Below are 16,978 nucleotides of genomic sequence, written 5' to 3'. Positions count from 1 at the left end.
GTGACAGATTTCTACAGCTTTGTCACACTGAACATGATGGCGGTGGAGTATAAATGAAACATTAAATTGATGTATATGTTGCTCAAAGTGGTTGCCCCTGCGAGCTGCCACATCTATCCATCACCAGGCAAAACCCTCCCCTTAGCAACAGCTCCACCAAGATTAGCCAATCCGTTCACAAAGGCCCCCCCCCCCCCCCCCCCTCTCTCTCAAAGGCACAGCAGTGATTAAGAGATTGTAGTGCGATGAAGGGCATCCAGGAAGCAAGTGCAGAGCAGGCATAGTCAAACAAACTAGTGCTCTCCTGACCAGCAGCAGTGAGGACGCGAGGGTAGAGAGTTTGCATAAAAGTGCTGCATGAGCCCTGTGGTGAGAGTCTGTTTCCACTCACAATGGGCCATACAAATGGTTGCAAATCAAAATGGCTGTGCTGGTCAGTGCGCCTCAGCCCACTCAGATTAACTGGGTCAACCAAACTGGTGACAGCTGGCCAGACAGCGAACGCGAATAGAAATGAGGTTTCTATTCTTTTTCTTTACAGCAAACTAATCTACATATTTACCAGTCTTTTAATCCCTTATTGAGTCCACATTGAAAGCAGCTATAATCTAGATTTTTAGAATTAAAACATATCAAATGTGAAATAATGTGACAATGTATAGTTGCCAATAATTATGAACCCTATGAACCTGTTCTTTGCAGAGCTTTACAGTGAGTTCAGTGGAGTATTTAGCAGCTAAAAAGCCTGATGTTTCCCTTGGGAGTTGGTAGAGACCAAAAACAGAGCTAAAAAACAGTAAATGTTACAATTTACGTTCATCAGGCGCCCAGAAACATGACTCCAAATGAAAGATATTGTTGCTCTGTAACTGCTTCATGTATGATAGAGACAACTGGTTGCTAACAAGTTTACCAAATCAAAACCATATCAAAAGGTGATCATGCGTTAATATCGCAGCCTGTTTCTGCTGCCCCCAAATGGCCAAATCTTATTTACAGCAAGAGCTCAGTATTTTAGGATTTGTTTTCTGGAGTTAGGTAAGATGACTGATTCCTCTCTCATATCTGTACACTAAATACTAAGTGATAGCAGCAGGTAGTTAGGTTAGCTTAGCATAAATATTGGAAACAAGAGGAAACAGCTAGCCTAGCCTGTCTGAAGGTAACAAAATTCACCTACTAGTACCATAAAGCTCACAAATTAAGGCATTCATTTTGTTTGTTTTAATCTGTACAAAAGGGGAAAAGAAATATTCCAATACTCACCTCTTTATGAGGAGGTTATGTGCCTGACTACTTCTTGTCTTTTAGCAGTTACTAGGAAACCAGCAGAGACTCCATGAAGCCAAGAAAACAGTCCTGCACAGAACCAACAATAAAACAAGACACAACATGTTAATCACTGAGCTTTAGACGTGCTGGTAAGCAAATTTTGTTAACTGCAGACATAGCCAGCTATCTGTTTCCCTCTGTCTCCAGTCTTAATGCTAAGCTAAGCTAACCAGCGACTATAGCTTCCTATGACAAGAGACTGGTATCAATCTTCTTGCAACAAGAAGAAAAAGCATGTTCTAATGCTTGTTCTATATATAGCGTGTTCTATACACACACACACACACACATATATATATGTATATATATATATATATATACATATTAAACTTACTTAAATCTGTAAACAAGCTTTCAAATAGTGCAAAGTATGTGGAAGTGCATAGAGTAGTATATATTATTTGTTTAGAAAGATATTTCTTGCAGATATCTCTTCAAATGTGAGCTTTAAATTTGTATTTTCCATTGAACACTCTTAAAACAAATTTCAAAGGGCCTGAACCTTGACAGTGATACTCTGTAATACTGCTCTGACTGCCACTGCACAAGTCTCCCCAGTCACATTAATGTCTTGAGAAACCTGAGAGCAAATAGTTGCAACCACTCGGTCTGTTTATCGCAGATTTGGCACAGCTCCAAGTTGTGAGGAAGATGTGCTGTTTCACCATGCACAGCAGACATTTAGAAAAGTGTGAAGCACTATATTCTTTAAAGTTAAATAGCATTTTACATACAATATAAAATCTGCTTATGCTAGACGCTTGTGGCTTTATAGAAATTGAGACTTTAATGTTAAGTGTCGCTTAGATATGATGATATATTTCTCATGCTCTGGGTGAATTGGGGTGTTGCAAGGGGGTTTTGGGTTCAGTGTAATGTGACCGACAGATCTTGGGACATGATCTTGGGTGTTGAAAGGCCCCAGTGTGGTTGGCAGGTCTTTGCCCTGCCTGGCCTGCCAACATGAGGCTGCGTGATTGCAGACTTGGCAGACAATGGCAGCGTCTGCACGCTGTCCCTTCCCTGGCAGCGCCCTGCTTCACTTCAGCAGCACTGTCTGTTGCTCAACAACTGTACTCCTATCTAACAGACACAAAGCCCCAGACAACCAGACAGAGCAGAGATTATTACTTTATGAGGCAGAGATCAAGTCAACCTGACACAGGTGCTGGGGAAGGGTGACGTCTAAGGGTCAATAACATGATTCTAAAAAAAGGCTCATATCTGCATTTACAGTACAAACGTGTATCTGGCCGCCACGCCTACACCTTGTTAGCTCTTATCACTTATATTCTGAACATTTCAACAGTGACAGCTCTGCTCCCTGAGCAAACACCTGAGTGCATTTACTGTTCTGTTTGATTTAATATCCTGGCATGTTTCCGCAAACCTCTGACAAATATGTGAACTTGAACTGCAAGTGAATTTAGACAGAACTAAGAAAACATTATGTTACAGAGGCCTCCAGCAGGCGTTATCTCACTGGCAGAAGTGGAAGAAGTATTATGATCTTTTTAGGTATACTTTGCATTTAATACTTGTAATAAAGTAACATTTTTGAAGGAAGGATTTATTGGATTACTAATGCTAATTCATAGTTCAGTCGTAAGCCATTGATAAAAGCAACTTTTGGATTGCCAGAGGATGCATTGTCAAACTTTTCATTGGAGAGGTCTACCAAAGGAATCAAAGAGTTTGCTTTAAGACAAAATGTCACAATAAAGGAGGATTTTCTACAGTCTGGCAGCTCAAAAGTTGTTCTCATGAATGGCTCATAACTGATTTACACTTTATAGATGGTGTCTAATCAGAAGATAGCACCAACCTGCTTGAAGAAGCCTGAATTAGGTGTTTAACTTGGTCACAAGGTAACTGTTGCTTGTGATTAAAACCATTTTGTTGTTGTGTTCTGTGATGTACGTTACTGTGAGCAGTGGAGTTTGGTGTTGCTAGGCATCACTACGGCATAAAATAGACCCATGTGAAAGACAGTGGAGGCCACATCGCTGTGCACGGCTCAGATGTACAATATGCTGCCTTGTGCTGCAGACGTAATGAGAACCAGCATGCTCACTGATGTTATTAACATTTCTGTGTGTTCAACGTCTCCCACACAGCAACAAGAGCAACGTGGTCATGGAAAACATCTGTGACGAAAACAGAGATTTGTGTGAGGATCATATCCATAATTCATGGAGTGAGTCCTTCAGCTATGAATGATATAATTCAGTGAGAAAGTTAAACTGTCAGCGACTTAATTCAAGCGTTTCTTTAAGAACCTAGTCAATAGAACGTCTTTATGATTGTGCCAGAGCTACATGCCTCAGAAACAGGTCAAGCCCGTACAAGGGAAACCATGGCTTGTTTTTGTTTATGTTTAACTCCATGTGAACTGTGTACTGTGATCAATTAGGATATTAATGAGTAATGTATTGTCTAAGAGGCTTTAGCTTCTGTCATTAGCTAGTATTGTTTTGATTAAAGTAAGGCAAGGAAGTGACTTTATGGCACTAAAATCAGGTACTAGGGTATTCTGGGACCAGGGGTGGGTCTAAAGAGTTTGACCAGAGGATCAGACTTCAACACCAGTCAGGCATAGTTTCTGACAGAAATGTGTTAAGACTTAAGTTTAGGTCTGGTTTAGCCCCGGTTCTCTGCCATAATAAATGGTATATCATTAATAATGAAATTATTTATTCATGTCACCCAGTCCTCCCACAGAGGAGAAGAAATCCAAATTGTACATACCACAGATGTGCCTGTTGTTTTGTGGCTCCTCATAGTTATGCTGTGGTTTTCTGGTCATTGTGTATTGTTTATTGATAATTTTGCATCTCTTTGTGATTGTTCTCTGTTTCTTTGTGGTAATGTTTTACCTCTTTCTGGTCATTTTTGAATGGTCACTTCATACAGAGGATTGGTCTCGCTACTTTAAATATATGTTGCATATGTTTACTTAAGATTTTGAATGCAGCACTTTCCTTTTAATGGAGAATTGTTATATTGTGGTTTCAGTATTTTTACTTGAGTAAAGGATTTGAATACGTCCTCCATCACTGATACTGCAGAGCAGCATGCTGATGCTGCAGTTGTCTACAGTCGAGAATTTATTGGAGGTCACTATTCCTACATTATCATTTTGACTTTTGGACAAGGCCTCTGTATTAAACTTTGATTACAGCACCAACAGTTACAAATCCTGTGTATAAGAGTGTGGTGATGGATGAAAGCTGCTGTCCTGTCTCTCAGATCGGTCTCAGGTCTTTTGTCTTGTCAGCATGTGGACGCAGCTGTGAAGCCGGGAACACCATGTTCTCTTTTAGCGGAGGCTTTCCTACTGAACCCCCACAACACAGAGGCACCACCCACCATCCCTGTTTCCTCCTCTATTTTATGATGATGACCTGGGCCGGACTGGTATCTCTCTGTTGTTTGGGTTACAAAGGCCTTCCTTGCTGGTGAAATTTAGTCCTCTAGCATGGGAGGAGAAAATACCAAATTCATTTATGAGCACAAGAGGGCCCATTTTATTTCATTCCCACTGAAGAAAATCCATTTACTCATGGTGGTATGCTCGCAAACCACAGAGCATGTCACTCTGCCATTGCTGGTGAACACCACATTATAGTCACTACGTGCCTGCTCCGTGCAGAACATATAGGGGAGGAATGTAGGAGGTTATGTAAGAGGCAAGTTGGTGTGGAGTCCAGCTGGCGCAGCTTAGAGCCTGACACTGAGTGTCTCAGAGAACAAACAATCCCCTTGGCCTGGCCTTGTCTGCTCTGCACATGCTTATAAACCCTGATGCTTTATGTGTGATATATAGGTCAATGTACACAGTGTGCACATGCATACAGAGTCAGCTTGCTTGTGTATCATATCACCTTGACTGTACAAGCCTCACATGATTTTCCATAGGTGATCTCTGAGCCTTTTGCAGAAGTGGTAGAATGGCTCCATTCAGAGAACTAATGGGTACTAATACCACAACGAAATAATACTCAATTAAAATAAAAGTGCTGCATTCAAAATCCTGCTTCAGTAAAAATATTATATGCAATGTGCTCAAAGTTTTTGAGTGTTTTATTCTTATATATCTTGAATTAATAGAATTATTATTATTGATGCATTATGTGAAAGCATAATGTCAAATTTAATCTATACAAATGCATCATATTCTACACTGTGGCCGCAGGTCTGTAAATGCCTCTCTGTTCCTCCCCGGGTCCTCCTTTACTCTAATTATCAGGTAGGCATGTGATAACAACCAGGGTCATCTATTACAGCTGAGATGCTCTGCTCTCAGCGACACGGTCAGCGACATAAAAGAGGCGAGTTCTCCACAGGTCAGAGCCCGAGTCCGTCTCTGTGCCCCGGGTGCTGCGTTTAACTTAATCTGCAAGACGAGGGCGAGACAATGGCGCGGCTTTGTGTGCAAGTGTGTTCACTGACATGAAGGCCTCCCATTGTCCGCGGTGCTAGTGGCAACCCCAGACAATCCACCAGAAAACACGCCGATCAGATTTCCAACATCACAGCTCAAGCTCTGTCTTTTAACGAGAGGGTTTTGTGGTTATCAAGTGTTTTTGTGACCTCACATTTCACACAGGACAAAGAATAAAGGTTGCTGTAAACTTTCTGTTTCTGAGACTGTCACGGCAATAGGCTTAATGAGGACCGGGAATGACTGCAGTCAGTGCTGGCTTCTGCTTGGTTAAAACATTCAACAAGCTCCCTCTACTGTATACAGATTACTCCGCTCTATTTATATAGAAAGTCTGAACTGGGAATGACGTCACTAGCAAGTTAACGGCGTTTCAGTTGAGAAGTCGGAAAAACACGGGCGTTCGCAGGAGAGTTTACAGGTGGTCTTTCGGAGTATAAACAAGTTCCAAAGCAAATATGCACTCTATCTGGAGAAAACCTCAGCTGTTAACGTCAGATTTTGATGCAGACACTTTAGAAGATTCTTGAAAAGCCGTTCAAGTTTAACTGTTAAAAATACGTAACGTTAAACCATGACCGTGAACCGATTTCGAACGAACTAACAATTGCTATTGCTAGCCATAGCTAGCAATACCAGCTGATAACAAAGCTCTATGTAGTGTTTTGCACATACAAACAGCATAGCAACATGTCCACGGATAGAAATTGAGCAGTAGAATGTGTATGACTGACTGAATGTTAAACAAATAAGACAGAACTGCTATAAACTGTAAAATGATCAGAGTGTTCACTACCATTGATGCGAGTCGCAGCCATCTTGAATTCTTATGTCGGGGTTGGTGGGGTTGCTCCGACTTCCCGAGTTGGAAATCCGACTTCAGGGGGCGTTCTAGTTGACTCGGAAATTCCGACTTCGAGTACAACTGGAACGAACCATTAGTTCTTATATCTTACACTTGAGCTGAGTTTTACTACATTCAGCTCTAACCTTTCAAGTAACACCTCAGTTCCTTTCAGTGCTTCAGCTAACACTGTAACTTTAGCTTCAATTCACCTGCACTGCATTACAGCATTTGCTTCTGCAGGCCGCCTCTTCTTTGCTTTGCCCTCACGTGGCTAGCAATTACAAAGTGCACGGTTTCTTTATTTTAACCAGATTTCATTACTATGTCTAGGTTTCTTAAGCACGTGTAAACTGGCTGATGTATTGCCTGTGTGCAGAAGCTCACTCAGATCTCTGGACAAGGTCAGTGCCCTTGCAACACAGCAAGTGGCCAATGCATGACTCTGTTATTTTCCCCCATGGGGTTTATATTTAGAGCTGAAGAGATGAAACAGTTGTGTCAAAGATAGCAACAGGTTAAAGACCATTCAGATGTTTTCATATTAACATGGACCAAAGACATTTAACACCTGTATGGAGAGTGTTATTCCACAGAGCTTGAATGATTTATAAGTGTCTTAATATAGAGTCATATATACAGACATAGTGCAGACAGGCCTGGCTGTGGAGAGAGAGAACACCTCCATCTAAATCCTCCTGATAATAACAAAAGAGCTCTGTGTAGTCTCACAGGATGAAAGCAGGTTTGATCTGTCTCAGACACTAAAATGTTCCCTTAAAATGTCCAAAGGACAATTCAGACAGATTACAGCGTTTATTCGTTAACGTTTTAAGATTCTGGTCACAACAAGCTGCTTTCAGTGGGAGCTGAGAGAAAGGGAAGTATCTAGACTGAGCTTTTGATGCAAGCTAAGTGAAGAGGACTTCCCCTTTCTGTGTGTGTGTGTGTGTGTGTGTGTGTTTTTTTTTTTTTTTCAACGAGAACTGTTACATAACCAGAGCCCAGCGCTGTTAAAAGACACAACAGATGTCCTCTGTGAACCCAAGGCAATGCAGGAGGCTTTTAGAGAAACCGATTTTCATAACAAATAATACACAGACAGGCACAAAATAATGATTAACAACCTGAAAAGCCTGTTGAAGGGCAAGTTGGCATGTCTCACTTGGACTGGGTTTGAGGAACAGGGTTTTCAGTTTGATAGGAAGATTTTAATGATCTGAGAGATTTAATGAAAAGAAGCAGAATATTGTTTTGGTGTTTGACTAAACACACCCCTCACTCACACATGCACTTAATTTGACAGATATTTATGGTGTACTTTGGTGCTAAACGTCTTTCCCTCTTATTCCTTTGTGTCTCCATTTAAGAACAATGCAAAGCGGCCACCAGCCTGGCCTCCCTTCCTCTTTCCATGTCAGTCAGTCAGTAGGTCTTGTGCAGACTTGCCCTCGTTTTAAACCAATCAGACTCTGCAGCCCCCACAACAGGAGGCCAATGAGCGGCGGGGCATGGCAGGGGCTTGGTGAAGGGGGCGGACCTGAGAGCTCAACTCCATGTATGATGTAAGGAGGCTTGATTTACAGGAGAGTCAAAATTTCCCAACACTCCCTCAGAGAAAGAAAAAAACGTGATCGCTTCACATGGAACAGCTTGAACCATCTGGATGAAAAACAAAAAAAGTACAAAAACTTCTGAAGCCTCAACACCAAACTCCAAAACATTTTCAAAGTATTTTAGACTCAGCTCTTCATGTTCAAGCACAAGCATGTTATAAAAATCTTTCTGCTAATATAAATCTACGTGACACAAGCTCAAATCTGCAGCAGCCACATGCTATCACTGCTGTGAGATAAAGCCCAGGACGCAGCAGTGACTGAACTCCAGTAACCTCGTGGCGACGGCACAGGTTACACTGTGGTTAGGACCATCTGTACCATGGGGCCCTGTGAGGGGCTACGGCTGGTATGTCACATCTCGGCACAATGAAACATCTCTGCGTTTCACAGTCACACTGAGGCATCAAACAGAGGACCCATATGTTGAATTACTGTAGATAACACAGATCTGATCTTTAATTTCAAGATGGAAAACAGCAGATGTAACGTTTATTAGCATTGTTCTTTCCATAACTGCAAATTGAAAGATAAATAGAGGAGGTAATGAAGTAAAGCTGCACCACTAAGTCTGATTTAATGGCACTTTTATGTCAATTTGAAGCATTTGAGCTGCTACTTTGAGTGCCATGGTATCACTGTAAGGCATAATAATACTACATTCAGAGAAATTATCATGAAGATTTTATGCGGATATCAAATTTTTGAGTGTTTAGTCACAGAGGGCAGACTTTCCCAATGTGAACAGCTGCCCTGTGGGGCTAAGCAGAAGTCGTAACATGTTTCACATGATGTTGCCTCCTGGTATTTGGCTCAGTTACTTCACTGCATGAGGCTCTAAACTGTCTCCAACAGCAGTGTCAGAACAGGAAAGCTGCAGTTCAAACACTTTATGGAAACTGAAAAGCTGTCATGTCTTTGTGTGTGTGTGTTTTGGATGTTGTCTTGATCCTGTAAAGAGCTGCTAACAGTAAAGTAGATGAATCTTTGCTCTTGTAAAGGATTGAAGCTGAGTTATCTGATGTGTCCTGTGTAGTTTTTCATGTAGCACAACAATAAACTTATGTGAAGTGGAACAGCAGTACCTGTGAACTGATGGATATGTGCTTAGTGAATGAAAGAAAGGTTTTTCGGTTTTACTATTAACTAAGTCACTGTCACTGGTTCCCTCTAGTGGATAAAATAAAGTCAGATCACACTGTAGGCATGTCAGCTGCCAGTTTTCCACTCAGCTGAGCTACTTTTTAAATAGTTGTGGACAGTTTGGGATAATTAAATCTTCTTTTTATTCTATCTGGGCAGTTTCCACCAAAGAAAATATAAATATCTTACAATAAAAGCCCCCCTCCTCTGATCTGAGTATCATGATTCAGATTGACAAGGCACTGAGGCTCAGCTCAACATGCTACAGCTGAAAACTGACAATCAAAACCAAACATCATTTCAATTCATTACAACTAATAAAGCCAATTATTATTCTGTCATCTTCATTATTGTAACCATGGTTTTGAGTTTGCCTTTATCCTGATTAAACAGAGGACTGGAAGTCATTGATTGTTTCTCCTCAGGCTCTGACTGGACTGCCCTGAGGTCTGACTTCACCTTCCCAGCCCTGAGCCTGACAGTTTATACTCAACCTTGAAGAAACAAAAACAAACTCAGCTCAAGGTCCTAGCACACTATTGTTTGGAGCTTTTGACAATATTTGTTTGATTCTCTGTTCATCAGCAGATTGTTGCTCAGGTGTCACCAAACTGTAGAAGCTGAAACTTTATATGGTTTTGAGGATTTACAGCTCAAAGGGAGACAAAAAAAAAAAAAAAAACTAAACTAAAACTTCAACAGTAGCACAACTAGAGAGGAATCATACAGTAGGTGTATAGACTCAGTATTGTCAGTAACATCTATGTAAACAGAGGTTAACTGGTCAAACCAGAACAAGTCAGTCTGTCACAGCAAAATCACTGAGTGTGTGTTTATTGTTTATGAATTTAACTTTTCATTTGTATGAGGAATGCTGTGTTAGTCCTTCTTTTAAAAGTTACACATTGACAATTTACGACAGCTAACAGTTTATCCTTCACCTGAAACTCAACCTGTGAGTAAGAGGACCTTGAAATGAGACTGTTCAGTCAATATTCCAGTCCTGCTTTTTGTCTCTGGGGAAGAGAGCTGGGCTTGACCACACATTGCTCTCCGCTCCCACGATGTGTTTTATTTACTGTTGCTGTGAAACGTCAGTCAGTCAGATTTTCTCCAGGCTCAAACAGCACCAACCAACACACTGTCTGATGCAATTCAGTATAACTGATCCGCCATTAAGTCGACTTTTATGATGCCTGTAATCTTGGACGCTATCATAGAGGTGTTAATTAAATGATATGTTTCAGCATCAAGGTCGTAGTTCGCGATGTGTTGGAATGCATTATGTTCAGAGGTGTTTCTAATATCCTGCTGCCTCAGGTTCAAACATTATAAACTCTGTGAAAGCAGACTTCATGGCAGAGCAGACTTCAAAGGCAGCCATTGATGTGACTCGTCAGAAAACATTTTCATATTTTTATCATTAAAAATATGAAAAATAACAATAATGACAATGATCAAATAAGAAAAAATTGCAAACAAATACATATGTACTGTTAATATTTAATGTGATGTTTGTTAGTGCCTGAATAAGATCTGACTGATTGATATGTTCCACAGCAACAGTAAAAAACCATTGTGGAAGCAGAGAACAGGGTGTAGATTCTACTTATTGCAACAAGGATAATTATTATTGTTTTATATTATTTCGTGGCATTTTCACCTTTCAACAGCTTGACAGTAGAGACAGGTAGTGAGGGGAGAGCAGGGGGATGACGAGCAACAAAGGTCCCCAGGTGGTGTTGTGATTACTGGACTATGACACCATGGTGACACCAAGTTATGGGATTTATTTCTCATCTTGCTGATTCAGAACTGTTAACAGATAAAGCTCCCTCAGCTTTAAATGTAAAATGGTTTTCCTCAGGTATAGCCAAGATTTCCTCTCTACATTTTACCTCTGAGGAACAAGTTATTTATGATTTAAACAAAATATATATTCAACAAATTGAAGCCGAAGGGAAAATTTGAAAAACGCATAGGGGAGAATCATAATAATGATCTGACTGACAAAACAAAGAGATTAAACTATGATTCACAATCATGCTTTATTCTTGTTGATTTCTTATAAAAGAATCAAATAAAAGGCTCTTTCAAGATCTCACACGCTGCTCAGTCTTGTTGTATCCCGTTTTTCTTTAACTAAACTATACTTTTCTTTACACCTTAAGTCTCTTCATCTTAAATATCTTTTATTAGTTTGTGACTTCAAACCAAAACTTCATTGATTGTCAACACAAAATCTATCTTAGCACCAGTACAATAAAACTGTACTTTTGCTGTTTTGAAATACTGTTTTTGAATGAGGGAGGAAAATCTCAGAATAAAGGGATCCTAATAAGTACATTTCAAAATGAAGCACCAACCATACAAAGCAACTTTTTCATAGATAGGCTTGTCAGATACACAAGAGGTCAAATATATTAATGACTATTAAATTAAGCACAACAAACAGTGTAAATAAAACACTGCAACACAAAGCACTCTAGGATCTGGAAACACCATATCGGGACATGGGGGGTTCAGTCGTGGCTGCAGTTAAAGAGGGCGTCTCAGCTCCTTGGACACAGGAGCAGCCTCTGGACTCCAGAGATGGTACAACTTTTCCTCTGAGAGAGATCCACAGGATTCTGTATCAATTCAGGAGGAGTGCAACCTGGGGAGTGGAGAACACTACTATCTGTCCAGTTCTGTAAACAAACTCTCAATCTCAAGATCCAAAATGACATTATTACTGCAAGCAGGGACTGGGACAGCTTAGAGCCGCCCAGGCTTTCTTTGTGAAATGTAGAGGAAAAACAAACAACATAAGCTATCAGGTCCATCCAGTAATGATCTGCAGAGGATGATCGAGTGAAAAACGGAGAAAAGAAAGAAAATGGAAATGAAGCTCTGAGCTGGGCGGGTGATTATGTTGTTGAATATTATGTGCCGTGGTCTCTTCTCTGCAGGTCTCCAGGTCTCGCAGGTTGACAGAGAAACCATCTGGGCCAATGGCCTCCCTGACTTAAGCGTCTTAGCTTTACGCAAGAGTTCACCAAGATAAAAGCCTCGGATTATCTCCCATCGAAAAATATCGCTTTCCCTCGGGAACAAAGTCAAACAAAAAAATCCTAAACATAATCCGGCCCTTGCCACAAGAATCCATTTATATAACCAAATGTGTTACCCCTGATGGCAAGATATACATATACACTACCATGTACATACATAATCGATAAAAAAGGTCAATAGTTCTCATGTATTCAAATATACCTATAGATAGGAACCTGAAAGCTGCTTTCCTGCACTGACTGCTCCCCTCTGCAGGTCCTTGTGATCACTTAATCACCTTCTGTCTGAGGTCAAAGGTTATCGGTGGAGTGTCAAGTCTTTGCTGTAGCTGGAGTTAAAACCCATGACCCTCGTTACAATGGACGGAGAGGTTTCCTTTGAGCTGCTGCTTGCAGGAAGGACTCGGGTTGACACACTTGAGGCTCTGTCTGCACAGTGGAGGAGTGCGGCCCAAGAGAGGCTATCGGCTGCGATTCTTCCCTGTGTTCGTCTGCGTCTCCTCCTTCTCTTCCTCCTCGTCTTCTTGTAGAATGTGAATGGACGAGCCCAGTAGTCTCTGGAGTTCTGGTACGCAACGAACCAGATCCACGAGTCCCTCTTCCTCCTCTTCCTCCTCTTCCTCCTCCTTGTTTTTGCCTCTGTAGGGTGAAGCTAAAGCGGAGCTCACCTGGCTGATCGATACCTGTCTCCAGAGCTCTGCGCGTGACAAACTCACCACCTCCAAATGTGGGAAGCGTGCCCGGAAGATCCGCGCCGACATCTTCAGACGCTTCAGGACGTCTGTCAAGAGGAACCAGTTGCAAAAGCTGCAAGAGAGAAATGTCTGATATTAGCCATTCCCATAGTTTTACATCTAAAATAACATTAATAGCGGTTTCACATGTTTTAGCCCAATCAAATATTACTCACTTGCTGTATACTTTGAATGACAGCTGACAATTGTCCAAGCAAACACATACTGTGGATCCACAGTATGTTTGCCTAAGTCAACATCTATCAGTATTTTTAAGACATTTATGCTGCTATATAGAAACATAGAATGCAATTTAATACTTGTTTCACAGTGCTAAGAACCACAGTATGAAGAGATCAAAGAAAACTAGTAGAGATGATAAAACTTCTAATTATTTACCAAGTTCATGAATGTATTATTTTTTGTATTCTGTAATTATTAGTAATGTATTAGAAATACTGAGAGGCAGAGAAAATACAGCTCTAAGCTAAAACTATTGCAATACACCCATGAGTCACAGCTGTCAGTATCTGCTCTCATCACAGACTATTTGACACAAACTGCTCTCATTTTTGAAAGCATTGTGCAACTGCATCCAAACTGAGATGGCACAGGCAAAATTTTAAATGGGTGGTGGTAAATAGCCTTAATGTCTGACTCACTTTGACAGTTTTGCACAGTTTGTGCTCAGACAAAGACCTGATATCATCAAGTTCAGGTGATCGCCAAAAATTACTGTGTGTGTCACTGGATGTGGATGCAGATGCGAATGTTAATCAAAATCTTTGACACATTTTCTGTTGTTAAAAACCAAATTTAGAGAATTTTATCTTTACATCATTTGAACGTTTGACGTTTATGAACTCACCCCTGTGTTAACGACACCTGAACATGAAAGCAGGGTAGCAGAGGCTCTGAGGAGAACTCGAACAGGAGACAATCTTTGTCCGAGTCCCGCTCAGTCTTCCCCGTCGTGTCCTCCTCCAGCTCCTGATTCTGCTCAGACAGGAGGAAGTCCCAGCATGGCTCCTGGTCAGTCTCTGTGGAGAAAAAGGTCACCGAGGTGAGAAGAAGAGGAGCCGACAAACTGGCTGCATCTGCGCTACTGAGCCGCTGAGATACACATGGTCAGGATGCCCTCTAGTGGACGGTCAATTTACTCCAACCATGATAATGTATAATGACTGATGGAGTTGCTGATCAGTTAAATGAATACAAACTTTAAGGTGTCAGTTTCAGCTCAAAGTTAAATGCACCCTTCACTGAAACATGTGTATATGACAATAATGTTGACAAGACACATATTTTGAAGTATTATTTAGTGCTGTCTGTTATTTTTCATTTATGCAAATAATGATGGACAGTGAGCAGAGTGAAATTCAATGCACTTACTGATACGGAAACTTAAACACACAGCAGCAGATGCTTTGACAAATTAAAGCTTCATGTTTTCTGTGATGGGATTATCTTGCTTGGAAAAGGTTGAAGTCTGAGTCTGTTGTTTCTCAAACTGCACAGGGATGAAAGGCATAATGGCTTCTGAAGCCAGATAAATGATCCTTGATATCTCAATCACTCTGAGTGCAGGAGTGGGATTGAATCTCTGTCAAAGCGCACATATTTTACAGAAATGTATGCAATATTAACAAATGAAACAGAGACTAAATTTAGAAAAAACAGTTGTAAGAAAGAAAGAATTCAATACAGAGTCAGAAGCTGATGTGTAAACTGATCGTATGGGTGATTTAAAATGTGTAAAACTAGCAGTGGTGATCATAGTCAAACTGCTTGGTGAAGCATTTATTTGCAGTACAAACACTGAAAAGTCATGCAATCTGAGTGAACCTGTTGTAAAATGTCAACCTACAGTAGAAATATTAACAACAACAAATATAAGACATATGCAGAATGGTGATACACTGATGGTATCAGCTAGCTCTTCGTTCCTTCTTTATTTTAATTAATTAGCTCTAGTTTTAGGATTGGAGCAGTTAAAGGAGGAAAATATAACCAACAACAATTGTACTTAAGAATAAAAAAATATGTTTGTCCTTGAGGTGGGGATAAAAAAAAGTTTGTGAAGTTATAAATTATAAACATATTAATGTTTTGTCTGGTCTCCCTCTGCTCTTCCATGCAACTCTAATCCTGCTCTTCCTCCACTGGATAACTGGCTCCCTGTGGCTGTTTACAGCACAACACTGATGCTACAGCACGAGGCTAACGTCGCTGCACGTCCCAATGGCCATGGCTGAGCCCTGCCTACAAACTAGCATAATTTTTCCTGCAGCAACTTGGTCATTACTCCAACAAGCCTCAACTTGTCCACTTCACTGACAGCGGAGGAACAAACTTACAACCACCTTTTTAAACACCGATTTTACAAATTCCAACAAAGCATTTGATTGAGACAGAAAAACAGACACATCCCGAGCTTTCTTACCAAACAGGGAGCTGCTGTAGAAATCCCAGGGTAAACTTGAATCCTGCTCATTGCGGCCTTCCAGGTCTGTGAAATATTCTGGAAAAGAAAAAAACAGCATCTTACCAAGTTAAGTTTGCATGTCATTATTGCAAGATCTGCGTTATGTATAAATTTATGACAATATGTGGACAAGGCGTGGCATTAATGCTTGTTCCCTTGTCAGAGCCAAGCAAAATAAATGATGGGATAAGTGGAAAGGCTTCTGCAGTTGTGAAAGTATAAAAGACATATTAGATAATAAAAAAAATCATCAGCAAATTAGCTGAAGTTTCAGCTCGACTTTGTATTATAGTCTGTTCTGCAGCTGTCTGTGTCCTCCCAGGTTACAGAGAAACTCAGGCATCCGAACAGTGTGTGTAAAACTGTATCAGCTCCTGAGCTTTCATCTCTCTGTTTACCTGAGATGCACCGTGTGAGACTAACAGACACACAAAACATCTACAGTCTACTGCAGCCAAGTCTGTAGCGAAAGAAAACACCAATAGAAGCTAAGTGTTTACTGTTGACTGATGTTCCCTCATTGTTCTCCAGACATGTGCTGGTGAAAGATCCTCAATATTGGTCAATGGCATCAAACATGAGCAACGTCTGTGACAAAGAATTTCCTTGGGTCATTTATGAGAAGGAAGAGGGAGTCATGTGTGTCAGAAGTTTCCCAGTAAGGAAGATGTGGTCATTTAATCAATCATCAGACTCCTTAATGATCAATAATTGCGAAATCATTAGAAGCTTTTACAACACCAGATGGATGATTTATATTAACTATTGACAGGGGTGGTTTTAGCACTGCAGTCATGTCCAAACACCAGATGGAAATCTTAGTGGTTATTATTTAAAAATATGAGCGCCTGCATGTGGTTATGTGGCAACTCGTTCATTCACCCATTCAGCTCCACTTTAACTTCTTCTTGATAAATATTCAGGGCATCGGTTTTGCAAGAGATAACATTGCAAAGGAGGGTGGTAAAAGAAGAGGCAGTAGTAGAAAACAGATTTGCACACCAAATAGCTTCTGTTTAAGGATTTGATTTGCTGTTGTGACGTTTCGAGCACAAGGCAAAAGCCTCTTCCTCAGACTTCTGATAAATACAGAGTTGCCATCTTTAAAACCCACAACAAAAAGAAAAGAAGAAGAAGCAGTCTCAACAATGAACTGATAAGATGAAGAGCTGTAGATGACAAGTGCTGGCATTTGTTTGTGTGAACTCAAACCTCTAAACATCAAGGTGAGCTTCACCTTTTACTGTGCTGCCTCTCTCATATATACAACCACTTGAAGGTGTCCAAGCTGTGTGGAAATTCAACAAGCAGCTTTGTGCATGGTCAG

General features: G+C 40.7%; 2 protein-coding genes across 6 annotated transcripts in view; both read right to left on the bottom strand.

Moving 5' to 3' along the window:
* The window catches only part of srpx2 (sushi-repeat containing protein X-linked 2), a 28,648-nt gene extending 21,935 nt beyond the window's left edge, over window positions 1-6,713 (bottom strand). The window contains exons 1-2 of the mRNA XM_051072470.1: window positions 6,573-6,713; window positions 1,267-1,359 (exon numbers count right to left, since the gene is read on the bottom strand). The gene's annotated coding sequence lies outside the window, so the exon portion shown is untranslated. The remainder of the gene's footprint in view (window positions 1-1,266; window positions 1,360-6,572) is intronic.
* Window positions 6,714-11,408: 4,695 nt separating this feature from the next.
* bcorl1 (BCL6 corepressor-like 1) overlaps window positions 11,409-16,978 on the bottom strand; it is a 30,433-nt gene continuing 24,863 nt past the window's right edge. For all 5 annotated transcript variants that reach the window (XM_018660175.2, XM_018660178.2, XM_018660177.2 and 2 more), the window contains 3 exons: window positions 15,610-15,687; window positions 14,035-14,206; window positions 11,409-13,239 (listed from right to left, as the gene is read on the bottom strand). In XM_018660175.2, coding sequence (XP_018515691.1) covers window positions 12,894-13,239; window positions 14,035-14,206; window positions 15,610-15,687 — 596 coding nt within the window. In that variant the 3' untranslated portion in view covers window positions 11,409-12,893. The remainder of the gene's footprint in view (window positions 13,240-14,034; window positions 14,207-15,609; window positions 15,688-16,978) is intronic.

This window comes from Lates calcarifer, linkage group LG8 (genome assembly GCF_001640805.2).
Source record: "Lates calcarifer isolate ASB-BC8 linkage group LG8, TLL_Latcal_v3, whole genome shotgun sequence".
NCBI classification, from domain to species: domain Eukaryota; kingdom Metazoa; phylum Chordata; class Actinopteri; family Centropomidae; genus Lates; species Lates calcarifer.
The sequence above is the reverse complement of the archived record's forward strand: the minus strand, read 5'-3'. Positions and strand labels throughout refer to the sequence as shown.